Source organism: Hyperolius riggenbachi, chromosome 9 (assembly GCF_040937935.1).
Source record: "Hyperolius riggenbachi isolate aHypRig1 chromosome 9, aHypRig1.pri, whole genome shotgun sequence".
Lineage (NCBI taxonomy): Eukaryota > Metazoa > Chordata > Amphibia > Anura > Hyperoliidae > Hyperolius > Hyperolius riggenbachi.
In genome coordinates, this window is record NC_090654.1 from 116,000,363 (window position 1) to 116,028,055 (window position 27,693).

Sequence of the window (27,693 nt, forward strand, 5' to 3'; positions counted from 1 at the left end):
AAGCGCCCAGCCTGTGCCCACGTGGTGAGATGCTGCGTGTGGCGCGGAGCTGTAGAGGATACGTTGCTGCTTCTGTGTCCCGCACGCTAATTGTTTCTCGAATGTCGGCGAAGAGAACGGAGATGGAGGAAAAGCAACCTGGAAGAGGCAAGAAGAGAAGGAAGCGGCAGCAGGGAGACGATGCTGGTGATCGCTTCGTGCCGCCGCCTACAAAGCGGAAACCGGGAGTGAGCTTCGGAGAGGAACATTTCCAGGAGACCGAGACTTATCTAGAGAATGGGCTGCGCAAAGTGCGCCCCTATTATTTCCACTTTGAGACGTACTGCAAAGGCCGCTGGCTGGGGAAAAGTCTGATGGATGTGTTCAGCTCGGAGTTCCGTGCGCAGCCTCTGGAGTACTACAAGCTGGCTGCTGAGGCCGGTAGACTGACTCTCAACCGAGAGGTTGTCAGGGATCTGAATATTGTGCTGAAGGTCTGTTGGTGTGCCTCTACCTTCTCCTTTGTTGTTGGGTACTTGGACTAATATTTGAGTTTTGGAGAATTAGATAAGTGTTGTTCCTAGACGTTTTTGAATTGATTTACCACTCTCTCTGGTCTGGCTTTCGGTTCCCTATCACAACAGCTTTTATTTTCTTTACTGGCAAACAAAGCTGTTATATATATATATATCCAGAAGTCAGGGCACTGCGATGTGGCCAATACATGAAGAAGTCAGGGCACTGCGATGTGGCCAATACATGAAGAAGTCAGGGCACTGCGATGTGGCCAATACATGAAGAAGTCAGGGCACTGCGATGTGGCCAATACATGAAGAAGTCAGGGCACTGCGATGTGGCCAATACATGAAGAAGTCAGGGCACTGCGATGTGGCCAATACATGAAGAAGTCAGGGCACTGCGATGTGGCCAATACATGAAGAAGTCAGGGCACTGCGATGTGGCCAATACATGAAGAAGTCAGGGCACTGCGATGTGGCCAATACATGAAGAAGTCAGGGCACTGCGATGTGGCCAATACATGAAGAAGTCAGGGCACTGCGATGTGGCCAATACATGAAGAAGTCAGGGCACTGCGATGTGGCCAATACATGAAGAAGTCAGGGCACTGCGATGTGGCCAATACATGAAGAAGTCAGGGCACTGCGATGTGGCCAATACATGAAGAAGTCAGGGCACTGCGATGTGGCCAATAAATGTAGAATTTACATTGGTGGGCTCTTTTTTTGGGCTATCCAGAATTCAAAAAATTACAGAACCCGGCAGGCCAATTCCCACAGACGATGGTGATTGAGAGAGCTGCAACAACTGGAATGCTGGGTACACACAATGCAATTTCCTGTCTGATCAACATGTAATCTGCAAAGTTGCATTGCATCTACATGTCCAAACTGTTCCTGATCAATAATGGGATCGATTTTCCCAGGATAACTTCAGAAAATTGATTCAGTTATCAAAGGGGAGCAGATCGGCTTTGACAGAAATAATCGTCTGATTTCCATTGGCCGGGAATTAGCTTAGTGTATACCCAGCAGAAGTCCTGGGGTGGGGGCCACTAACAGAGGCACAAAGTGGAGAATATGGAGCGTAGGGGCCAGAGGTGCAAAGTGGGAACAGTAGGAGAACACCACCAGTTGGAGGGGAACACAGGAGGATGTGGAGCAGAGGGTTGGAGATACAGAGAAGAGACAGGAGGAGAAAAGGACACCTGTCTTTGGGACTTGGTCAGCAAGGTCTTGTCACTTTGTGTTTTGGCTGGTCAAAGTCTGAAAATGTCACCAGCATTCACATAATAGCCATATGAGCCAGCCACTTCACACATTGGCCAGCCAAAGCCCAAAGTGGCAAACTTTGGGTTCTGGTATATATAACAACCCACATGATATAATGGAATTCTTTTTTTCATACATCTTTATTTTCAATAGCAAATATTGTGTGCAGAGTACAAAAGAGATTAAAAAAAATCACATTAAAGGACAACTTAAAGAGGAGCTGTTAGGTATAAGGTCTCAGAGAAAAAAAACACATATCAGTAGCTAAAGATTGGCTGTACATACATTACATATGCATTTCACTGTCCACGTTTGGATTTCACAGAATTATTATATAGTATTTGCAGAGAATGATGCTCATGGCAGGTTCCATGTTTGTCTGTCTCCTGTGAAGCCAAATGTGTCGTCATATCCTCCCTGCTTCCTGATGATTCCACTCAGAAAAAATACAACACTACTGTGCAGTGAATATTAATTAGCCATGTGGCTAGGAACAATAGCGGACTCATGCAGTATACCCTGCCCCGAGATTTTTCAGTGCTGGCTGTTGTAACATGAGACTGTAACTTCTCACTAGCAGCCGAGGGGAGGACCCAAGCAGCCCCAGAATGCTTTGCAGTATGGTATGCGGCCTGTCGTCCTTTTAAGAGCTTGGGTCTAACATCCTTGCTGTTCAGCACACATCAAAAGTAAGAGAGATTTTTAACTTCAGTATTGCCTTTTTGGCTTCCTTCTAAACTGTTTAACACAGGAGAATAGAGGTTTAAATTAGCTTTTGCAGCCTGACAGTTACTCTTTAAGGGCCGGTTCACATTACAAACGCGGACGGACGTGTGCGGAACGCAACGCATGCGAACGCACGCCATCCGCGTTTGTATGCGTTGCGTGGCTGATCCCATCACTGAAAAGTGAATGGGACAGCCGCGCGTTTTTGCTAAATCTGCGTGCAGCATGCGTTCCCAGACCGCACAGGTCCAGAACGCATGCAGTGTGAACATCAGACAGTGCACTCTATGCACTGTCTGATGTCGTGCGTGTCGGCCTCCTGAACGCGTTTCCAAAACGCGGCTGGAAACGCGTGCAGTCTGAACGGACCCTAAGTGAGAGGTATATGGTGACTACCATATTTATTTCCTTTTAAGCAATACCAATTGCCTGGCAGCTATGCTGATCTGTTTAGCTGCAGTGGTGTCTAAACAACACCAAAAACAAGCATGCAGCTATTACTGTCAGATCTGACAATAATGTCAGAAACACCTGATCTGCTGCATGCTTGTTCAGGGTCTATGGCTAAAAGTATTAGAGGCAGAGGATCAGCAGGACAGCCATGCAACTGGTATTGCTTATAAGGAAATAAATATGGCAGCCGCCATATCTCTCTTGCTTCAGTTGTCCTTTAAGGGGTTGATTCACTTTTCCGTGATATGACAAATGGCACACCTTATCAAAGTTAGGTACAGACTAACCAGCAAGATCATGGTGAACCAGAACTCATTGTAGTGTGTAAGGGACTACAATGGTCCTAAAAGCCCCCTTACTAAAATGCTAAGAAAAACAAAAGTTTGCTTTCTTAAAACAGAAAGAATTTGTCATAATTCAGGTTGGAGTGAGCTTGAGATGTCTCCCAGTGCATCACTGCTGAATATATGCAAATTAACCATTGTTACCCTTAGAAGCTAAACACACCTCCAGAACTGCTGGAATGCAATGATGTGTCATCTTGTTAATTTGTACAGAGCCAGAATAATCCAACATGCATACAGATTGTTTCGGATTGTTTGATCCTCATCAGCGCATGGCATGGATTAATTTGGCTCTATGGAGTAGGGCCGAGAGGTACAGACTAGCCAGCAAGCTCATGGTGAACCAGAACTCATTGGAGTGTGTAAGGGACTACAATGAGGGTGGGAACTCAATGGTGGATGACCAAGGTAAGGCAGAGTTATTAAATGCTTTCTTTGCTTCTGTCTTCACAAAAGAAACAGCACTGTTGCAAACTACAGAGGCGGAAGAGTCTCAATCTTCTAACTGTAATATTAAATACTTAACGCAGGAATAAGTGAAGGCAAGACTAAATAAATTAAAAATAGACAAGGCACCTGGCCCGGATGGCATGCATCCTCGGGTCCTAAGGGAATTAAGTTCAGTTATAGATAAACCCCTTTATCTTATCTTTTGTGACTCTTGCAACTGGCAGAGTCCCAGTGGATTGGCGTACAGCCCACGTTTTCCCATTATTTAAAAAGGGCAAAAAATCAGATCCAGGAAATTATAGACCTGTAATCTTAACATCAGTTGTATGCAAACTATTTAAGGGGTTACTAAGAGACATGACTTCATAGTAGAAAATAATCTTATTTCTCAGCATCAACATGGGTTTACTAAAGACAGGTCCTGTTTGACTAACATGCTCCGCTTTTATGAGGTAGTGAATGCTAATATGGATATTGGGAATGCTGTAGATGTGATATACTTGGACTTTGCAAAGGCCTTCGACACTGTTCCCCACAAAAGTCTGGTGCAAAAGTTGAGGATGCAAGGACTGGGGAAGGGTCTGTGTTCATGGATAGGGAACTGGCGAATGGACAGAAAACAAAGAGTTGTGGTCAATGGATCATAGTCAAAATGGGAGACTGTTAGCAGTGGGGTCCCACAGGGGTCTGTTCTGGGTCCAGTGCTCTTCAATGTATTTATTAATGACCTAGTAGATGCAGTAGTGAGCAATGTTGCTATTTTTGCAGATGATACAAAATTGTGCACAATCATCAACTCTCAGGAAGATAGTGTCATATTGCAACAGGATCTGGATAGGATGGCTATATGAGCACATACATGGCAGATGAAATTCAATGTTGACAAATGTAAAGTCATGCATTTTGGACGTACTAATGGTCTAGCACCATACAAAATAAATGGGATACAGTTGGGGACATCAAACTTGGAGAAGGACTTAGGAGTACTCATTGACAACAAGTTAAATAATCGTACTCAATGCCACGCAGCTGCAGCTAAAGCTAACAAAATTTTGGGATGCATTAAAAGGGAAATAAAAACTCGAGATGCTAGCATAATATTGCCCCTGTTTAACTCTCTAGTAAGGCCACATCTGGAATATGGAATTCAGTTCTGGGCACCACATTACAAAAAAGATATTGCAGTTTTAGAGCAGGTGCAGAGACGAGCGACAAAATTGATGCGTGGGATGGAAGGTCTAACTTATCAAGCAACAAAATTGATGCGTGGGATGGAAGGTCTCACTTATCAAGAAAGGTTAGATAAACTGGGTTTATTTAGTCTAGAGAAAAGACGCCTTAGAGGGGATCTAATTAACATGTATAAATACATCAGAGGGCAATATAATAGCTTGGCGGATGAGCTTTTTGTCCCTAGGCCTTCTCAAAGGACTAGAGGACATGATCTGCGCATGGAGGAAAACCGTTTTAGCCATTTATTTAGGAAAGAGTTCTTTACAGTAAGAGTGATTAACCACCCTGGCGTTCTGATTAAATCGCCATGGTGGCTGCGGGAGGGTTTTTTTTAAATAAAAAAAAAACTATTTCATGCAGCCAACTGAAAGTTGGCTGCATGAAAGCCCACTAGAGGGCGCTCCGGAGGCGATCTTCCGATCGCCTCCGGCGGCAAGAGATAACACGGAAGGCCGCAATGAGCGGCCCTCCGTGTTTCGCTTCCCTCGTCGCCATGGCGACGAGCGGAGTGACGTCATGGACGTCAGCCGACGTCTTGACGTCAGCCGCCTCCGATCCAGCCCTTAGCGCTGGCCGGAACTGTTTGTTCCGGCTACGCTGGGCTCGGGCGGCTGGGGGGACCCTCTTTCGCCGCTGCACGCGGCGGATCGCCGCGCTGCAGCGGCGATCAGGCAGCACACGCGGCTGGCAAAGTGCCGGCTGCGTGTGCTGCTTTTTATTTGGTGCAAATCGGCCCAGCAGGGCCTGAGCGGCAGCCTCTGGCGGTGTTGGACGAGCTGAGCTCGTCCAGACCGCTCAGCAGGTTAAGATCTGGAATGCATTGCCACAGGAAGTCGTTATTGCAAACTCTATACCTGCATTTAAAGGGGGCTTAGATGCTTTCCTTGCGTTGAAAGACATCCATGGCTACAATCACTAGGTAATGCCTAATGATGTTGATCCAGGGATTTTATCTGATTGCCATCTGGAGTCGGGAAGGAATTTTTCCCTTTTGGGGCTAATTGGATCATGCCTTGTAAGGGTTTTTTCGCCTTACTCTGGATCAACAGGGATATGTGAGGGAGCAGGCTGGTGTTGTACTTTATACTGGTTGAACTCGATGGATGTATGTCTTTTTTTCAACCACAATAACTATGTAACTCTGAACAAGCATGAAAAAGATCAGATGTTTCTGACATTATCGTCAGATCTGACAAGATTAGCTACATGCTTGTTTCTGGTTGGATTCAGTCACTGCTGCAGCCAAATAGATCAGAAGGGCTTACAGGCAACTGGTATTAAAGGGAACATAAAGTGGGGGAAGTATATGAAGGCTGCCATTTTATTTGCTTTTAAAGATAACAAAAAAGTGCCTCTGGATCCTGTTGAGGCTTCCCCCGTCCTCCTCCGTCCCATGCTGGTCTCACTGGGCCTCTCCGAAGCCATAGCTGACAATTTGTCAAGCTGTAGCGCCTGCAATATTTACCGGCTCCAGCCCAGGCGCAGTAGCAGCTCTCAGCTCAGGATCAGGCAGAAATAGCCGATCCCAGTCGGGTCCACTGTATTGCGCAGACCTGCGCAGTAGAGCAGACACCACTGGGATCGGCAATTTCCGCCTGATTCATAGCCGCTACTGCTCCTGCGCTGGAGAGGTAAATATTTACATGGCCTCCGCCTTCGGAGGGGACCAGCGAGACCACCGTGGGACGGAGGAGGACGAGGGATTCCTCGATAAGATCCAGAGGCTTCCCACTCCCGAGGTAAGTACCCCCCAGGGGCACTTTTTATGTAACAGCATTTCAATAATACCAGTTGTTACCAAGAATATGGAGGCTGACATATTTATTTCCTTTTAAACAATACCAGTTGCCTGGCAGCCCTGCTGATCTATTTGGCCGCTGTAGTGTCTTAATCACACTAGAAACAAGCATGCAGCTAATCTTGTCAGATCTGACAATGTCAGAAACCCCTGATCTGCTACATGCTTGTTCGGGGTCTTTGGCTACAGGTATTAAAGCAGTAGGTATAGCCATACTATACCAGGGGAAAAAAACACATATATAAGTAGATAAATACTTGATCTACTTACATAACACATGTATTGTACTGTCCACGTTTTGATTTCAGTGAATATTACATAGTAAATGAAGAGAATTCTGTTCCTGGTGGGGGCCATGTCTTTTGCCCACAGTTTAGGCTAACTCGTGATGTCATTTCTGCCCTTTACTTTTTTTCTTTTCTCCTCCAATCGCTGAGTCACCTCAGCCTTGCTTGTAAACACAAGTGAGCAGGGGATCAGGTTTCAGATAAGCAGCTGGCGGGGAAATAAAGGGAAGAGGAGTAATATATTATAGATAAAAAGAACCCCCAGCATGCAACTGTTTGGCACTGACTACTTAAGTGATAACTCCAAACCATAACAGCAGAAAAAGGTTTGAATGCTGGATTAGCATCTTTATCACTTAATACACTCAGACCAGTTGCTATTGAAATGTGATTTTTATGGTGACACTCCCGCTTTAAGAGGCATAGGATCAGCTAGACAGCCAGGTGACTGGTATTGCTTAAAAGGGAATTGATATGTCAGCCTCCATATACCTCTCGCTTTAGGTGTTCTTTAAAGGGAACCTAAACAGAGGGATATGGATGTTTCCTATTAAACAATACCAGCTGCCTGTTAGTCCTGCTGATCTCTTTGGCTGCAATAGTGGCTGAATCACACACCTGAAACAAGCATGCAGCTAATCCAGTCTGACTTCAGTCAGAGCACCTGATCTGCATGCTTGTTCAGGGGCTGTGGCTAAAAGTATTAGAGACACCGGATTAGCAGGAAAGTCGGGCAACTGGTATTATTTTACAAGGAAAAATCCATATCCTTTAAAAGGAAACAAATATGACAGCCTCCATATCACACTTCCTTTGGGTTCACTTTAAATGGTCCACTCACAGCACCCACATACACACAGTTGGGACACAGACATATACAAAGTATAGAAAAGGGTTTAACACATATGGTGATTTATCAATGTGCTGTAACCATCCCCTGGAGTCCACGGGGAAAATTCACTATATCTCCAAAATGCTCCGCAACATCTTTCCATAAAGCGTAACTTCAATAAATCATCATTAAAAACAGAAAGGATCAGTGTGCTGAGTCTCCATAAGGCCTGGTGTATGGCGTTTTGGACCGATGATAGATCTGACAACTTGAAAAAAGGATCAGTCAGACCGGAACGCATAAAGTTATGTTTTATGGAAAGATGGTGTGGAGCCTTTTGGAGATGTAAAGCCATATACAAACACACTGAATGCATTATGTATGCATCAACAGAGATGTTGTATTAAACCATAATACTGAGTGGGCTATCTTATAAATAGTTCCTCTATTTTCAAACAATATATGGGGTTTTATATTTACTGTATATACTCATGTATAAGCCAAGGCACCTACCTTTTTTTTTTTTTCCAGTACCCAGGAAAAAGTGTTAGATTTGCATATAAGCCCCTCCCCAGTATAGCTCCCTCCATAGTATAAATAGCCAGGTGCCTTTATTATCAGTCCCCTCCCCCCCTTCACTCAGTATAAATAGCCAAATGAGCCTCCTGTATTTGGCACCAGCCCATAGCCACCGATACCAGTGCACCGTGTATTAGCTATCCCTCCCATAGCCAGCTGTGCCCCTTGTATAGGCTGGGTGCCCCTGTACCCAGCTGTGACCCCATATATAGGCATTCCCCCTAGCTTGCAGTCGTGACCTCAGCACCAGGGTTTCTTAATTAGCCTGTGTGACGCACTTGCTGTGTCACAAGACTCCTCTAGATGGCATAATACGACCTATACCAAACTATATGGTACATTTGTATATATGTCGAATTTTATTCAGCAGTACACCCTTTATTTTTGTCCAGTCTTATTTTGTCATTCTGTGTCACTAACATGCCTGGTTATAGTTTCAAAATTACATTTGTAGTATATATAAGTTTACCATTTATGTACAGTGTATATACGTTGTAGGTGTAGTATATCATGTACTAGGCCATGTGAAATTTTTGCAGTGATGTGGCTCCACTAATAAAGTATTTTATTATAACTACTGGCTCATACACAGTACATCACTGCACTGTAAATGTTATGCTTTTAATTCTTTTTGCTCCCCGTGTTCATTACTAATGCTTTTTCCTTTTATATTCCTTGTAGGATAATGATTTAATCAAGAACATAGTGCATCGTCACGAGCCTCCAGTAACTGCCCAGCCCCTGAAGATCATAGCTGAAAATGATGAGATTGTGGCAGTGGACAAGCCAGCCTCTCTGCCAGTGCATCCTTGTGGCCGCTTCAGGCACAATACGGTTCTCTTTATTTTGGGAAAGGAGCATAATTTGAAGGAGCTACACACCATCCATCGCCTTGACCGAATGACCTCAGGCGTACTTATGTTTGCCAAAACGCTGGAAGTGTCAAAAAAGATGAGCGAGCAAGTACGAGGAAGACAGGTGAATGAAATGCGATTTTTATTTTTTTTTTAATCTGGCGAGATAGTGTAATGGTTAAAGGACCGCTATCACGAAAAAGTAGGCAGTTAAAATGTGACCGATCCGACCGGTTTTGGGCCAGTCCATCTCCTCATGGGGGATTCTCGGGGTTTTCTTTTTCAACATTTCCTGAACAGCAGTTCACCTGCCAAAATAGTAAGATGCCAGCCTCCCTAATCACTTGCACACTATTTTGTCAGCTAGACCTTGCAACTGCGGTTGAGAACAAAGTAAACCCTGAGAATCCCCCATGAAGAGATAGACTGGCCCAAAACCTGTCGGTTCTGTCAGATTTACTGCCTACTTTTTTCAAGATAGAGGTCCTTTAAGGTCTCTATCTCTGACATAGAAGACCTGTGTTCAAATCATGTCTCTTCCGATTCAGTATGCCAGCACCTAGCACCTATTCAGTAATTATTCAGTACTTCAGTTCTTGTGCAAGACTCCCAACACTGCCTACTGAGTTTGCTTTAGTAGCTGCTGTGAAAGTGCTTGGAGTCCGACAGGAGAAAAGCACTATACAAATATTTGTATTATTATAGCAAAGAGTATTCTAAAAAGCAAACCAAGGCAGAATCACAGTTTGGCATACAGTAACATGAAATGAAAATACTCTTCCAACTCTTTATTGCTCATATAATTGCCATAGCTGGCTTTGTCACAAAGTCATGTTAAAAAAAAATAAAAAAATAAAAAAAAATCACCATTTCCCCCAGGTCATAGTCAACTCAAACTGGATGCAGACATCTTACAAAATGATGTAATAACCAATTGAATCAATAAGCTGTCCTGTGTTGAAAATAGTGTGCTGCTTTTATAATCAGTGTAGTCTGCACACAGAAGCTTTCTGTGTTTGGATTAAGAAATCAAGGTGATTTGGTCAAGGTGACCCAATGATATTCCTGTAGCCAGGAGAAATTAAATGTAAACGCAATCGGGCACTTTTCTTTAAAGCGCACCTGAACTCAGAACTTCCTCTCTGCTCATTTCTTTGTTACAGCTGATACAAATCCTGCAATATATTTAGAGTCTGCCTACTTCCTGCTTTCATGAAAGCATACATAGGGTTAGCATCCTGTGCTTACAAAATTGCTGCTCTGCCATGGCAGCCAGCTGACACAGCTGAGAGATCAAATCACATCTTGTTATCAGTCACAGATAACAGTGTGACCCTCACTGATAAGAAATTCCAACTATAAAACACTTTCCTAGCAGAAAATGGCTTCTGAGAGCAAGAAATAGATAAAAAGGGGAATTTCTTATCAGTGAGGGTCACACTGTAGTCACTTCCTGTCTGAGTCAGGACTGAGTCAGCCACTAACATACCTGATATTTAACTCTTTCAGACAGAGAAAGGAAAAAAAGAAACACGGCATAGTTATTTGTGTGCTAGGCACTGTACATACACATGTCTATCTCATTATGTCACATTTCAGTTTGGGTATCCTTTAAGGATTTAAACAATGATGCTGGACAGCTTCCCTGCTCGCTACAGTTTTTTGGCAGTTGGACAGAGCAACTGCCATTCACTAAGTGCTTTTGAAAATAAATAAATCCCTGAGAATCCCCTATGAAGAGATGGACTAGTCCAAAACCTGTCGCTTCTGTCAGATTTCTACTACCTGCTGTAAGTGACAGCAACATAGGAGAAAAGTAATTTATGGCTCATTTTACTCTGGAGAAAACATACTTCTTATTTGTATATGTCTGCACATACTTTAAAATTTAACAGTTTTTCACCATAGTGCCCCTTTAAAACAAGTGGTCACTCATATCTTATGTGGAGTTAGACACCCAATAGTAACATATTGGAACCAATCACAACTACCCTCCTTACTACACGTTCTTCAAGTGGTTGACTCTAATCTAAAAATAGAATATCTATCCAAAGCCAAAAATTCCCATTCTCTATGAAAGGACAAGTCTTTTGACTTGGCAAAAATGCTGTTAATTGTAATGTATATTATGGAGATTGACTCTTCAACTGCCCGCTGATTACTGGTAATCACTGGTCCCCCCCCTTCTTTGCACCTCTGAACTGACCACCACAGATAGACTGTACGCCCTGGTTATTAAGGTTGAGAACCAGGATCGTTATGTGCCAGGAGACAGGGATGATCTCAATAGTGCTCACGGGTAATGAGCTACTCAAATTCGTCATTAAAATGAGGCTTAATTGTTTCAGGTGTGTGGCTGGGAGACAAGGGGTTACTATCCTACAATGCCGCCGGCTTCTATGCGTATTACGTCTTGCACGCGGCTTTTTAGACGCGTTGCAAGACTCACTAGCGCACACTTCCTCCTTCCAGCTTGAAGGAGGAAGTGCGTGCTAGTGAGTCTTGCGTCCAATAGGCCGCATGCAAGATGTGATATGCATAGAAGCCGGCGGCATTGTGGGAAAGTAACCCCTTGTCTCCTAGCTGCACATCTGAAACAAACCTCATTTTAATGACAAATTCAAGTAGCTCACTACTCGAGAGCAGGGCTGTATTTAGGTTTTGGGCTCCCCTAGGCACTCCAAACTTATGGCGCCCCCCCTCCCCGGTAGGCGGGCGGGCCGCGCCGAAAGATGGGCGTGGCCACATAATGCAGTGGGCGTGTCCGTAACATACAGTGGGTGTGGCCAATTAAAATTTCCTAGTAAGAGTGCAGCCCAAAGTCGGTGGGGCCCTAAAAAAGCAAGTGACCCTAAAAAAGCAAGTAGGAAATGCCCCCCCCCCCCCCCAAAAAAAAACAACACACATTAGCCAGTGTTCTCTCGCACAAAGTAGTGGTAGGTATTAGATTGTGTGCTCCCCTGAGAAAAGTCAGTAACATAACTGTTCTCTGCAAAGTGCTGCAGAAATAGCCAGTGCTATTTAAATACATAATAATAGAGTAGGACCAGGGGTGAGCCTGGGGTGCCTGGCACCTGGGTGCAAGATTTTCTCTGGCGCCTATGGGAGTGGTTAAATTAACCGTGCCCAACCACATAACCATGTCCTGCCTAATCACACCCACACCTTCCACCTCTTTACGCATGCATGCGATACCCCATTCCTACCCCTCTTCCATGGGCTTGCTCCTGGCTGGCTTTGGCTGCCTGCGAGTCTGCTAGTCTCTGGACTGACTCAGATTGAGAGGCACTGCGAGTGCGACGCAGTCACACACTGCGTATTTATGCCTGCCTGCAGCCACCCTACTCTCGCTCGCTGTCGTCGGCTCCTCCCCCCGCCAAGCCCGAGGTGGGCTGCCTGTATCTTTCCCGTTGCGCCGCGCAGCCTGCCAGTGTTGCCAACCTTTCACGTTATTTTTTACTGATAAATACCTAAAAATTTACTGACAAAAGATTATTTTTACTGACAAAATTTCCCCACTAAAGGCACACAAGAGACAGCGTTTCACCAGTAAATGCACGTAATGACAGACAGCTTTTCACCAGTAAATGCACATAAGAGACAGCTTTTCACCAGTAAATGCACATAATGACAAACAGCCAGTGTCCCCGGTATATGTAGACAGCCTGGATCCCCTTTAGCTAGTGAGTGACAGGGAGCCCCTTTAGCTAGTGAGTGACAGGGAGCCCCTTTAGCTAGTGAGTGACAGGGAGCCCCTTTAGCTAGTGAGTGACAGGGAGCCCCTTTAGGCAGTGAGTGACAGGGAGCCCCTTTAGCTAGTGAGTGACAGGGAGACCCCCAGCCACCGCTCCAACTCCCCCCCCTCACCTTGCAGACCTCAGGATCAGCGGCGACCCGACCAGTACGAGCGGGCGCCGGACGCACCCGCTCTATATGCGGAAGTGATGTCACTTCCGCATATCAGTGCGGGCGCTGGGTCCTAGCACCCGCAAGATTGGTCGCCGCCTGATCGTGGTCTGAGTGAGGATGAGCAGCGCCCGCAGCACCCGCCCAGGCTCGGCCCTGGGTAGGACATTAGACTATGGCAGGATTAGATTGTAAGCTCCTCAGAGGATAGTCAGTGACACGACTACGTACTCTGTGAAGTACTGCTGAAGATGGCAGTACAATATAGTACAGTAGTATGGCAGCATAGTGGCGTAGTGGTTAGTGCTCTCGCCTTGCAGCGCTGGGTTCCCGGTTCGAATCCCAGCCAGGTCAACATCTGCAAGGAGTTTGTATGTTCTCCCTGTGTCTGTGTGGGTTTCCTTCAGACACTCTGGTTTCCTCCCACATCCCAATAGCATACGATACAGATAAGTTAATTGCCTTCCTCCTTTAAATTGGCCCTAGACTACGATACATACACACATGACTATGGTAGGGATTACATTGTGAGCCCCTCTGTGGGACAGTTAGTGACAAGACAATACATACTCTGTACAGCGCTGCATAATATGTTGGCGCTATATAAATAATAAGTATAAGTACAGTATAAAGTAGCCAGGTCTATAGGTATCCCCAATGCAGACATACTATAGGTGTTCCCAGTATAGATAGCCAGGTCTATAGGTATCCCCAGTTTAGGTAGTAGTCAGGGGCGTAACTAGAAATCACTGGGCCCCCTTGCAAAAAATTTGGATGGGGCCCCCCATAGGTGCCAAATAATCATAATGGGGCAGCGTTTCACTATAAAATAATTGTAATCGTAATGCAGCAATTTTCACCAGAAAATAATCGCAACGTTTGGCAGCATTTCACCAGAAAATAATTGCAATGAGTGCAACATTATAGCAGAGAATAATCGCAATGAATGCAACATTTCAGCAGAGAATAATAGCAATGTGGGCAGCATAACACCAGAAGATAATCGTACAGTGGGCATCATTTAAAGGGGAACTTCAGCCTAAACAAACATACTATCATCAAGTTACATTAGTTATGTTAATTAGAATAGATAGGTAATATAATCTCTTACCCACCTTGTTTTAAAAGAACAGGCAAATGTTTGTAATTCATGGGGGCTGCCATCTTTGTCATGGGGGCAGCCATCTTTTTGGTTGAAAGGAGGTGACAAGGAGCAGGAGACACAGTTCCAACTGTCCTGTGTCCTGATTACCCCTCCCAGCTGCACTCACTAGGCTGCAAATGTCAAATTCAAAATGTAAAAAAAACAAACATTGCACCAAAACAGCAGAACGAGAACAACATCAGAAATCCCATCATTCTTTGCACAGCATCAGGGGAAAAAAGCCCGGGCAGTTTTCTTCTGTGCAGCTAAAAGTGAGGCTTGTATAAGAGAAAGAAAGTTCTGATGCTGTGAAACTGTAAAATAAACACCAAGGGCCATATGCAATTCACTTTTTCACCTGAGTTTTCTCCTAGGAGATAATTTTTCATCTTCAATTTAATATAACTTTTTAGCACTTTGCAATGGAAAAAGTACCAAAAAGTAGGTCAAAAATTACTGTAAAAATTATTTTCGGTATTAGTTAGCTTGCTGGGGGCTTAAAAGTCATTTTATTTTAAGTTGTAAAAATATCACCTTGGTGAAAACTCAGGTGAAAAAGTGAATTGCATATGGCCCCAAGTCTTTTCAGTGCTGCTGAGTCGATTTTTAGTCACTTTAAGCAGAGAAGATAGAGCGGAGCAGGCACACACAGCAGCGTGAAGGCAGGGAGAGGTGGTGATCCGTGGAGATTGATGCGATTGGAGACAGAGCCTACAGCGCTAAGCTCTGCCTCCCCGGGCAGCAATATCCACATCCTAGAAAGTCGCGGATTTTTGCCCCAGTAGTTGGGGCGATTAAAGATAACCTTAAGTCAAAAAAAATAAAAATTAAAAATGAGATGAACTCACCTGGGGCTTCCCTCAGCCCCCTGCAGCCGATTGGTGCCCTCGCAGCACCGCTCCGATGCCTCTGGACCCGCCGGCGACGACTTCTGGTTTCGCCGTCACCGGCCGACAGGCATGGGAACGCGAGTGATTGTTCACGTTCCCAGCCTGTATATCGCCCCCTATGCTGCTATTGCGGCCAGGGAAGTTTTGATGCAGGATAGCGGTGTTTCAGTTATGCCATTAATGCTGAAGAGGACTGCCTAAAAAAAAGATGTAATTTTGTAGGCTTCAGACTCTCTTTAAAGGACTTCCGAGGCCAAGTGTAAAAAAATTTGAAATACCTGCATCACATGTGTAGGCACGGAGGATGCCATCCGCGCCCTCCGTGCCGTTCTGCCAGGTCCCTGCCGCTCAATAGCCCCCCGGGCCGGCTCCCGACCGCACGGCCTGGGCTCTCCTGCCTCCACTAACATGGCTGCATGAGCTGGGCGCGGCTGCGCAGTCCACATAGCCGCGAGTGTGGCTGCGCAGCTCTAGGGCCAACCCCTCGATCCAGGCTACAGGAAAAAGCCTGCGCAGCGGCGGCCATGTTAGTGGAGGCAGGAGAGCCCGACCCGGGCCGTGCGGTCGGGAGCCGGCCCTCGGGGCTATTGAGCGGCGTGGGCCCGGCGGAACGACACGGAGGCTGCGGACGGCGTCCTCCGTGCCTACACATGTGATGCCATTATTCCACTTTTTTTTTTTACACTTGGCCCCGGAAGTCCTTTAAAGGGAAGGTTCAGGGACTATGAAAAAAAAAATCCTTATCCACTTACCTGGGGCTTCCTCCAGCCCGTGGCAGGCAGGAGGTGCCCTCGGCGCCGCTCCGCAGGCTCCCGGTGGCCGACCCGACCTGGCCAGGCCGGCGGCCAGGTTGGGCCTCTTCTGCGCTCCATTGTGCGTTCCACGCCGGCGCGCTGATGTCATTGGACGTCCTCTGGGCTGTACTGCGCAGGCTCAGAACACGGGCTGGAGGAAGCACCAGGTAAGTGAATAAGGATTTTTTTTTTCATAGTCCCTGAACCTTCCCTTTAAAGAGACGCTGAAGCGAGAATAAATCTCGCTTCAGAGCTCATAGTTAGCAGGGGCATGTGTGCCCCTGCTAAAACGCCGCTATCGCGCGGCTAAACGGGGGTCCCTGACCCCCCGAAATCACCTCGGTGCAGCGGGAGATCTCTTCCTGGTTGGGGCAGGGCTAACCGCCGCAGCCCTGCCCCACGCGCGTCTGTCAGCGCGTATCTTCGCCTCTCCCCCGCCCCTCTCAGTCTTCCTTCACTGAGAGGGGCGGGGGAGAGGCGGTGATGCGCCGCTGATAGAGGCGACTAGAGGCAGGGCTGCAGCCGTTAGCCCTGCCTCTAGGAGCAGCAAAATGTACGACCAATTGGGTCATTGATTTTGCGGGGAGGAAGGGGGGGGGGTTGGGGGTGAAGGGACCCCCGTTTAGCCACGGGATAGCGGCGTTTTAGCAGCTAACTATGAGCTCTGAAGCGAGAATTATTCTCGCTTCAGTGTCTCTTTAACCACTTGCCGACCGCACACATACCGTGCGGCGGCAAAGTGGTAGCTGGAGGACCAGCGACGCAGATCTGTGTCGCCAGGTGCCTCCCTAATTAATCAGGAAAGGCCTCTCGCGCGAGCAGCCGTTTCCTGTTAGATCACGGAGCGGGTCTCCGTGAATAGCCTGCGAGCCGCTGATCGCGGCTCGCAGACTAAATGTAAACGCAGGAGACGTATGTCTCCTTTGTTTACATTGTACGGCGCTGCTGCGCAGCAGCGCCGTAAGGCAGATCGGCGATCCCCAGCCAATCAGTGGCCGGGGATCGCCGCCATGTGACGGGACATCCTGTCACAGGCTGCACAGGACGGATAGCGTCCTGTGCAGCCCGGATCACCAGGGGGGGGCAGGTAGGAGAGGGAGGGGGGAATTTCGCAGCGGAGGGGGGCTTTGAGGTGCTCCCCCCCGCATAATGCCGGCCAGCAGGAGCGATCAGACCCCCCCTGCACATCATCCACATAGGGGGGAAAAAAGGGGGGCGATCTGATCGCTCTGCATGTAAACTGATCTGTGCTGGGGGCTGCAGAGCCCACCCAGCACAGATCATAAAAAACAGTGCTGGTCCTTAAGGGGGGGGGGGGGGGGGGGGTAAAGGCTGGGTCCTCAAGTGGTTAAGGTCAGACATTGCTGATTATACACCCTGAGGAGGGTGTATAACACAGCAATAAACAGAAGAGGAAGGAGATGGTAGGAAAGAGAGCAAGTAAAAGAGACAGGGAAGAGAATACAGAGTAGGGAGTGTGGGGGAAAGAGGACACATGAATGATTGTGGTAAAAGGAAGAGAATGTGGGAAAGAGAAAAGAGGAATATAAGAAAGAGGTGGAGGCATAAGAGAGGAGATAAAGACAGTCAAAAAGTCTGGGGTAAAAGGGGAACAGCAGGGCCAGGGAGAGCTCACCAGGACTGTAGCCTTCACTTGTCCCGTTTTAACAGGAGCATGCTGATAAATGCAGAGGGGGAGGAGGGTGGGGAAGAGATACTGGAAGAGGAGAGATCAGAGGCATAACCTAAACTGCCCCAGCTTACACAGTGCTGCTCCTGGTATTACAGACGTTAACTGTCATTATTACCTGTCTCACTGGCCACTGCAAAACCAGACTGACCTGCATTATTGATTCATTATTCTGATCAGAATAATGAATCAATAGTCCAGGGCACTCTGTGTCACAGCAGCCAGTGAAACAGGCAGTAATGACAGCTGACTTCTGTAAACTGCAGAGTGAAGAAGCACTGTGCACATCTGCTACCTTTAGCCTGCCAGTCGTCATAAAGCTTGCCAGAAATCCTTTCCCTTCACTCACAGTGCTGCTGCGCTGATCTCCTCTGGCCCCTTCACTCGCCATGCTGCTGCTCCACCACAGATCTCCTCTGGCCAGGGGGAACTTGTAAGATCCATAGTGTAACCAGAATCTGGTTACCAGATTGTGTTGTGTCTCAGAGACACATTGAAACTGCCGCTGTATGGCCGGGACAGGAAGGGGGCGGGGCCCCACATCCAATACAGGAAGAAGCAGAAGGCTCACAGGCTTGCCGGCCGCTGCCACTCTGCTGGAGGGAGAGGGGGGAGAGAGTTCCCCTCCATGTGTGCGTACGCTCTCTGTGCTGACCCCCCTACCCCCCGCCCTGACCCTCTTCGGAAAAAAATAATTTAAACTTGTTTAATAAAAATTTTTTAAAGATTTTTTTTTAAAAAAAAAATATATAAATAAATGAACTATGAGTGCCCCCCCCCCCCCCCCAGGACCCGCCCATGGCACCGGCCCACGGGTGCCTCTTAATAGATACGGCCCTGCTCGAGAGCACTCATGAGATCATCCCTGCCAGGAGATTATTCTCAAATTAAATAATTGTACTAAATCATGACATGTTTAGATCTATTGTTCCAAGAAGTAAAATAGGCCTTTGCTACACTGTTCTCCAACCAAAAGGTTGATGTTATGGACTCTATGCTAAAGTTGTGTTCACATAAATTGTTCTATAGCTTTTCATTTTAATGGGTTGATTTTCTTTATTACCGTAAATTAACATTAAGGCTCCCTGCACACTGCAAATCCGTTTTGTTATAGTGATTCTGATTTTTAATTCAGATTTTCCCTGAATACATTCAACAGAAAAAATGGATCAAAAAATGCAGCATGCAGTAAAGATTAAAAATCGGAATTGGATGTAAAAAACGATTAAAAATCAGAATCTGAAATGCGTGCAGTGTGCAAGAGGTCTAAGGATGTACTTAGATTCTCTCTTAGGGCCGGTTCACACGGACGGCAGGCGGCGTTGGGGCGGCCAGGAAGTCGCGTCGTCCTGTGACGTCCCGTTCGGTGGCGGCGGTACAGAGATCGTCGCGATCGGCGTTTCTCGTCCCCGCAGGGGGACATGAAGACGCGCCGGCTAGCCGTCCCTAGACGTTGCATGCGGCTTCTAGGGACGGCCGAAACGATGCGTTAAATCGGGATCAGAACGCCGCGTTTATGCAATCGACGGTAATCGACGGTAACCGCGCAATGCTAAACGCTCCTATTCACTTGAATGGGAGAGTTTAGCCGATGGGTCCCGAACGCTTGACGGTAGACGCCGCCAAGCGTCCGTGTGAACCGGCCCTTAGTTTAAAAACTCAATAAAAATATATTTACAAAACAAATAAACAACTTTAGGAGCCACAGACTAAATACTCAAGCTGTGCGTGACCTTAGATGCTGCAGGGTAGGCCCCATAAGTAAGAAAACATGGACTGCCTTATTTTTATTAATGTTTTGCTTATCCCTACTTAATACATCATGTATGTGCCTGTGAACCTGTGAAGCCAGCCAGAGTGCAACTTGTTGTAAAGCATTTTTTTTATAATAGAATTGGATGTACTGTGTTTCAGCCCAGCTTTTAAAGTGTTTTTGCTAATCCCAAACTTACCTTGGGAGAGGGAAGCCTCTGCGTCCTCCATAGTTATCATCCGCTGGGCTATTCCAGCACTGAGACCCCTGAAGATAGCAGGCACACTGCGCCCGCGCACTAGCACAGATCTGCTTGGGCTTTAGCTGTGAAAGCAAAACCTGGTCAGGCCTGTGCTACAGTGCAGCTCATAGATGGCTTATGCATGGGCAGTAACATGGACCTGATCAGGCTTGGCTTTTTCTGCTCTGTTGCATGCATGAGCCATCAACAAGCGCTTTTGGGGACGCAATGCTGGAACGACCCAGCATAAGACAGGGAAGCCTTTGGAGGGCCCATAGGCTTCCCTCTCCCAATGTGAGTACCCCTCTGGGGCACTTTTTTCCCCCCATTTTTACGATCTAATACTGTACATTTTTCTGTTTGGCTACTTAAAGGGATACTGTAGGGGGGTCGGGGGAAAATGAGTTGAACTTACCCGGGGCTTCTAATGGTCCCCCGCAGACATCATGTGTTGGCGCAGCCACTCACCGATGCTCCGGCCCCGCCTCCAGTTCACTTCTGGAATTTCTGACTTTAAAGTCAGAAAACCACTGCACCTGCGTTGCCGTGTCCTAGATCCCGCTGATGTCACCAAGAGCGCACAGCGCAGGCCCAGTATGGTCTGTGTCTGCGCAGTACACTCCTGGTGACATCAGCGGGAGTGAGGACATGGCAACGCAGGCACAGTGGTTTTATGACTTTAAAGTCAGAAATTCCAGAAGTGAACTGGAGGCAGGGCCGGAGCATCGGTGAGTGGCTGCGTGGGCACAGGATGTCTGCGGGGGACCGTTAGAAGCCCCGGGTAAGTTCAACTCATTTTCCCCGGACCACCCTACAGTATCCCTTTAAGGAGGTTTTTATTTGCTTTCCTTTGTAAATGTTGTATTGTGTCTGATTTTTCTGTGTGGCCTTATATTTACAGGTGGAGAAGGAGTATGTTTGCAGAGTGAGAGGTGAATTTCCTGCAGAGACCATCACCTGCGAGGAACCCATACTGATTGTGTCTTATAAGATTGGTGTATGTCGTGTGGATCCTAAAGGCAAATCTTCCAAAACAGTCTTCCAGAGGCTAAGCTACAATGGTAAATCTAGTGTGGTGAAGTGCTTCCCTTATACTGGTCGGACACATCAGATCAGGGTCCACTTGCAATATTTGGGGCATGCTATTATCAATGATCCAATCTACAACTCTGGAGCTTGGGGACCCAATAGAGGAAAGAAAGGTGAAATCAACAAGACCGATGAAGAGCTGCTCCATTCATTGATAGAAGAACATAAAGCAGCACAAAGTTTGGACATTTTGGATATTTCTGAAGAGGACCTTCTGCTGACTGCAAAAAGTAAAGAAAACGAGGGGAACCAACAGTGTTCACTATCTGATTCATGTGGCACAGCACCAGTTAAGGGCGATCAGTTATGTACAGAAACAAACAATGAAACGTCTGTATCTAAACAGGGTGATCTCAGAGCAACCGGACAGGAACCAAGTACTGCAGAAAATAGCAGTGCTACAGAGGGAACGGAGCTAGGGGAAAAAGACTCACTTTGTGTGGAATGTAAGCTTGTAAGACCTGACCCATCACCCAAAGACCTTGTCATGTACCTTCATGCTCTACGGTATAAAGGAGAAGACTTTGACTTTTCCGCTGAACTACCAGAGTGGGCGAAAGATGAATGGACAGAAGACTGAGCTGGAAAATGTTGAAGGACACCTGAACTGAGAGAGATATGGAGGCTGACATATTTATTTCCTTTTAAACAATACCATGTCCTGGCTGTCCTGCTGATCCTCTAATACTTTTAGCCATAGACTATGAAGCATGCAGATGTGATGTTTGACTTAAAGTGATACTGTAGGGGGGTCAGGGGAAAATGAGTTGAACTTACCCGGAGCTTCTAACGGTCCCCCGCAGACATCCTGTGTTGGCGCAGCCACTCACCGATGCTCCGGCCCCGCCTCCGGTTCACTTCTGGAATTTCAGACTTTAAAGTCTGAAAACCACTGCGCCTGCGTTGCCGTGTCCTCGATCCTGCTGATGTCATCAAGAGCGCACAGCGCAGGCCTAGTATGGTCTGTGTCTGTGCAGTACACTCCTGGTGACATCAGCAGGAGCGAGGACACGGGCGTGCAGGCGCAGTGGTTTTCTGACTTTAAAGTCAGAAATTCCAGAAGTGAACTGGAGGCGGGGCCGGAGCATCGGTGAGTGGCTGCGCCAACACAGAACGTCTGCGGGGGACCATTAGAAGCCCCGGGTAAGTTCAGCTCATTTTCCTCCGACCCCCCCCTACAGTATCCCTTTAACCACTTGAGGACCCACCCTTTACCCCCCCTTAAGGACCAGCGCTGGTTTGATTGATCTGTGCTGGGTGGGCTCTGCAGCCCCCAGCACAGATCAGGGTGCAGGCAGGGAGATCAGATTGCCCCCCTTTTTTCCCCCCTATGGGGATGATGTGCTGGGGGGGTCTGATCTCTCCTGCCTGCTGTGGGTGGCGGGGGGGGCACCTCAAAGCCCCTCTCCGCGGCGAAATTCCCCCCTCCCTCTCCTACCTGCTGCCTCCCCCGGTGATCGGGGCTGCACAGGACGGCTATCCGTCCTGTGCAGCCAGTGACAGGACGTCCCCTGTCACATGGCGGCGATCCCCGGCCGCTGATTGGCCGGGGATCGCCGATCTGCCTTACGGCGCTGCTGCGCAGCAGCGCCGTACAAATGTAAACAAAGCGGATTATTTCCGCTTGTGTTTACATCTAGCCTGCGAGCCGCCATCGGCGGCCCGCAGGCTATTCACGGAGCCCCCCGCCGTGATTTGACAGGAAGCAGCCGCTCGTACGAGCGGCTGCTTCCTGATTAATTAGGCTGCAGCTGGCGACGCAGTACTGCGTCGCTGGTCCTGCAGCTGCCACTTTGCCGACGCACGTTATGAGTGTGCGGTCGGCAAGTGGTTAAGTCTGACTGGATTATCTGCATGCTTAATACTGGTGTATGATCCAGATACTAGTGCAGCCAGAGATCATCAGGACAGTCGGCAACTGGTATTTAAAAGGAGATAAATATAGCAGCCTCCATGTCCCTCTCAGTTTAAATGTCTTTTAAATTACATTCCATAGATTTGGAAAGAGTGAAATAAATTATTTTATCTAAACTCTAACACTTGTTTTTGTTTTTTAATTATTTTATTTTATGTATTATTAAAGTTAACCAAAAAGGTTTTTAAGAGATTCCATACATAAAGATTTGGCAAACATTGCTACTGGTACATGACCTTGAGGCAGCAACTCCATTGAGTGAATTGTTGAGCATACATCATTAAGCTCATGCATAACATGCAAGAATACTGTCATTAATACAAATACTCTTGGGCAGCACTGTGGCGTAGTGGCTAGCGCTCTCGCCTTGCATCGCTGGGTCCCCGGTTCAAATCCCAGCCAGGTCCATACCTGCAAAGAGTTTGTATGTTCTCCCCGTGTCTGTGTGGGTTTCCTCTGGGCACTCCAGTTTCCTCCCACATCCCAAAAACATACAGATAAGTTAATTGGCTTCCCCCTAAATTGGCCCTAGACTACAATGCATACACTGCATAATTAGACATATGACTATGGTAGGGACTAGATTCTGAGCTCCTCCGAGGGACAGTTAGTGACAAGACTATATATACTCTGTACAGCACTGCGGAAGATGTCGGCACTATATAAATCCTAAATAATAATGTTCATGGTGTGAAAAATTGTATTTACCATTATTTGCTATACTGTATACAAGCAAATACCATTTTCTCAATTAGTAGCTGTGCTCTCCGATCTTGATGGGCCCATTCTAATTCAATGTAGGTTTGGCAAAGTGTTCCTATGTTTTGATTGATTTCAGCCAAAAATCGATTGAAATTAAGATCGGGTGGCCACATTGCAGCATCATTCGTTATGATCGAATATCCAGGATATTGATGGTGCAAATATAGTAATGTATGGAAGAGTTCCCTGGCATTTTCTACCCTGTGAGAGAGGATTCAAGAGATAAGTTGGCAGGGTGAGAAAGTTTTCAATGTTCCGCCTTGTCTTCTCTGTCCTCTTTACACACTGCTGATCCCAAGTTCGAGCCTCCCTGTCTATTCTTCACTGGCCCAGTGGTCATGTGATGTTGTCATGTAACTGTGTTGATGATTGAATGTTCAAGAGGCTAGAACTGAAAACAGGCCTACAGGGGATGAAGGGAAGTTGTTAATTTAACCTTTTCGGGACCGGCCACCTACCCCCCCTTAAGGACCAGGCATTTTGTGCGGGAAGGGGGTGCGCGCGTTTGGGGGGGTCAGGCGGCCGGTACCCGTCTGTGGCTGCCCGATTTGTGTCCCCCCCCCCCCATGGTGGCAGGTGCCCCCCCTTCTGCCCGCAGCCTTCACTTACCTTCCAGGCTCCAGCGATGAGCCGCATGGGACCTTCTTCTCCGGCCAGCATCTCCGTTCTATCTGACGATCAGTTCCGGGTCGTGGCTTGATGACGTCATCAAGCCTGGACCCGGTGCTGACGTCAGATGGAGCGGAGATGCCGGCCAGAGCGGAAGGGGGGGAGCCGATCGTCGCAGGAACGGCAGGGAGGTGAGTGGATCCTCTTCTTTCCCCCCCTGCCGCCGAGCTGTCAAACTGATCACTACGATCCGATGGCGATCGTAGTGATCACGTGATCAGCAGCCATACGCGATGGGTGCTGATCACTCGGGGGAGATGTCGGCTGTCATATGACAGCTTAATCTACCCCTCCGGGTGCGTACGATCGCGTCGGGAGCGGAAACTGCGGGCCGGTGTAGATCCTACGCCGCATCAGGCTAGAACAGCCACAAGTGCGGCGTAGGATCTCATAGAGGCGGTCCAGAAAAGGTTAATCAAGTATTGATGACCAATGGGAGAGTGTACAGATGTGAGTGCACCCCTCTACTTCAGGTACTTATACAACCTGTGCAATGGTTAAACCACTGTGAGACAATGGACACCAGAAAATGTGTACAAACTTGACTGACCTGCACCAGTAAAGTTGCTTCAGATCGCAATCTTCAAATGTATTCATTGCTCATCTCCACTCAGTCACAAAGCTGGATAAGCTCAAAGTTTGCAATTCTAGGTCAACTGTCCATTATTGTAGCAGAATTAAGCCAAGGAGTTGCACAGCACATTAGGCCAGATTTATCAAAGCATTACTGACAGTTTTTTCTTCTAAAACTGTTCTAACCAGCAGTTCTGCATGATAGTAAGAAACTTTCCAAAGCCTATGTGATAATGGCAGTTTAGGGTGGATTTCTAGAGCTACACCACAGTTAAGAAAAGTGCAAATCCATTCCTTAAAGAGACTCTGAAGCGAGAATAAATCTCGCTTCAGAGCTCATAGTTAGCAGGGGCATGCGTGCCCCTGCTAAAACGCCGCTATCGCATGGCTAAACGGGGTCCCTTACCTTCAAAATCCCCTCCGTGCAGCGGGGAAGCGCTTCCGCATTGGGGCAGGGCTAACCGCTGCAGCCCTGCCCCACGCGCGTCTGTCAGCGCGTATCTCCGCCTCTCCCCCGCCCCTCTCAGTCTTCCTTCACTGAGAGAGGCGGCGATGCGCCGCTGATAGACGCGCTGTGAGGTAGGGCTGCAGCCGCTAGCCCTGCCTCCAGCAGCAGCAAAATCTACGACCAATCTGGTCGTTGATTTTGCGGGGGGGGGGTTGGGGGGGGTGAAGGGACCCCGTTTAGCTGCGGGATAGCGGCGTTTTAGCAGGGGACTGAAGCGAGATTTATTCTCTCTTCAGTGTCTCTTTAACTGCTGCAGATAAGAAGTGCTCATTAGCAGTTCTAAAGACAGTGCAGGCTAAATGTGATTTGTGAAGGGCTCCTCCTTCCTCACTCAGAGCTTGCTGACAGCAGGTGTGTTGGTTACCTCAGCAACAGCAATTCCCCCTCACACACTGCTCTGTCTGAGAGACCGTCTTAGCTCCTTCTATTCCTTACAGTTTAAGAAGGAATCTGCACTATCTAGTGATTTCTTAGGATGTCGGAGACAGTTCTGCACGGATTTCTAAAAACCTCCTAATATTTTGTCTCAGACACTCTTGATAAATCTGGCCCATTGATCCATAAGGATGCAATGGAATTTAGTTTAGCCTGTGTGACTCCTTAGCTCAACTCTGACCTTCCACAATTTGTCTATATAGGAATGATATGGCATGTTCTACCCTTTCCTCCTTGATACAGCACCTTTTTCCACTCCCGACAGATCTGTTATGGGTCTGGGACTGGTAGAGTTCAGTTGTAACCAATGAGAAAGCGGTTGGTGTCTCCAGAAATCAAATGAAAACACATTAAACTCTAAGGATTCCAGGATAGCTTGATTTAGTAAACTGCCTAATCTCAGTGATGTACTTGCCGACCAAGAGCAAAAAATAACTAGATTCACGACCTGGAGCAAAGAATGGATAACGTTCTAGGGAAGTGAGCAGGGAAAGTCTGGCAAACGCTATTAAAACAGCGCAGGAGATTTGGGCGCTGTCATAGGCCGTAATAGGAATTCGGTCAGTGATTAACTTGGGCGCTGCCATAAGACGGAGCGCAAATCACTTTTAAAACACTAATTCAGCCGCCAGCAATAGCTGGAAGTCGAATTATATCATTCCCCACTATCCACATCGACCTGGAGGGGGAATAGTAATTAACGCTGCCGGGACTTGTGCATGAGCATGGTAAGCTTTATATTGGCTTTATCCTGCGCCCAAATCTCCCGTCAGCATATTCATAGGTATGTAAGTCCAGGCGCCCATTCCAACTTCTGATTTACCAAGTCCTATTGCTTGAGGGTGTTCTTAATCCATATTGGAACTCCAGAAGAGAGCCCTCTATCTTTAACTGATATCCAAGGTTCACCTGAAAGGTTTCTACCAGCCAGCGTCTTTCTCTATGATCACCCAATCTCTAGAGCTAAGAGGAAGTGTGCTCTCTGCATATCTCTTTGGCGACCACCGGAGAGATATGTAGAGGGCAAACCTCTCTTGCGCAGACTGGCCGTGACTGGAGGAAGTTACGAGACCCGGTACCAGAGCTGCAAGCAGCATAGGTGGGAGCGATCCATGCGCATGGGGCTGGAGGAAGCCCCAGATATGTATAAAAAAAAAAGTCCCCGTCTCTGGTACACTTTAAGCATCCTTCAGCAAAAAAAAAAAAATCAAGTGCATTGTTCACTCCCCTACCTGAGAATACTGTATAAACAGCTGAAGAAACACGCTGAGGTAGTCTCACATGAGCGTAAAATCAGGAGCATATAGCTTGTGGCTTACATGTATAAACTATCTGGACAAGGGTTATAATTGCAGTGTGACTTTGTGTTGCCATGCGCCTGTTAAGCTGCACCACACCACCCCACTAGGTACATAGCCTAAGGGATTGATTGGTAGGTCTATCCTTTTCTCACATTTTTCTTTTACTAAAGAACACTAGAAATTCAAACTCTAGAAACAATAGTTCTTAATTATAGACCTGACTGACGAGACAGCTATTTTCGGCACAACGCAGACGATTTTGGCATAGTCATAGGCCATAAAGCTAATTACAGCTAGAGCAGCGCTCAGTGACTAATTTGGGTCCTTGCAATAGCTGGAGCTTAAATTGGCAAAAAAACCCTAGGTAATTCATTTGCTGCCAATAGCCTGAGCCCGAATTACTCCCTCCGGGTTGCTACAACTCTGAGGCATGAGTGACACTACGCTGGGGCACACATGCTGCATTGATGGTTGCTGGACTAAGCAACCTGGATTTGTAAGTGTGGGCTCCTGGAATTTCTGTTCTTTTGTTTTCTTTGCCTAGTAAGCCCATATTGTGACACTGACACAGACTGGTGCCACAGTGTGACACTGACATGAATCACATGTAGGGAGTAGTGTTTGTGCACTACAGGTATACTAGTTATAAGGTTACGAGTATAAGATTACGTAGCTACTTGCAATTGGAATTTGAATTA

At 47.2% G+C, this 27,693-nt stretch overlaps 1 protein-coding gene across 1 annotated transcript; it reads left to right on the forward strand.

Moving 5' to 3' along the window:
- Nucleotides 1–18: 18 nt before the first annotated feature.
- Nucleotides 19–21,605, forward strand: RPUSD2 (RNA pseudouridine synthase domain containing 2). The gene is made up of 3 exons (XM_068251672.1): nucleotides 19–473; nucleotides 9,153–9,449; nucleotides 20,645–21,605. Exons 1-3 carry the CDS (start codon nucleotides 30–32, stop codon nucleotides 21,410–21,412), a joined length of 1,509 nt encoding a protein of 502 aa, XP_068107773.1. The 5' UTR covers nucleotides 19–29; the 3' UTR covers nucleotides 21,413–21,605.
- Nucleotides 21,606–27,693: the final 6,088 nt, after the last annotated feature.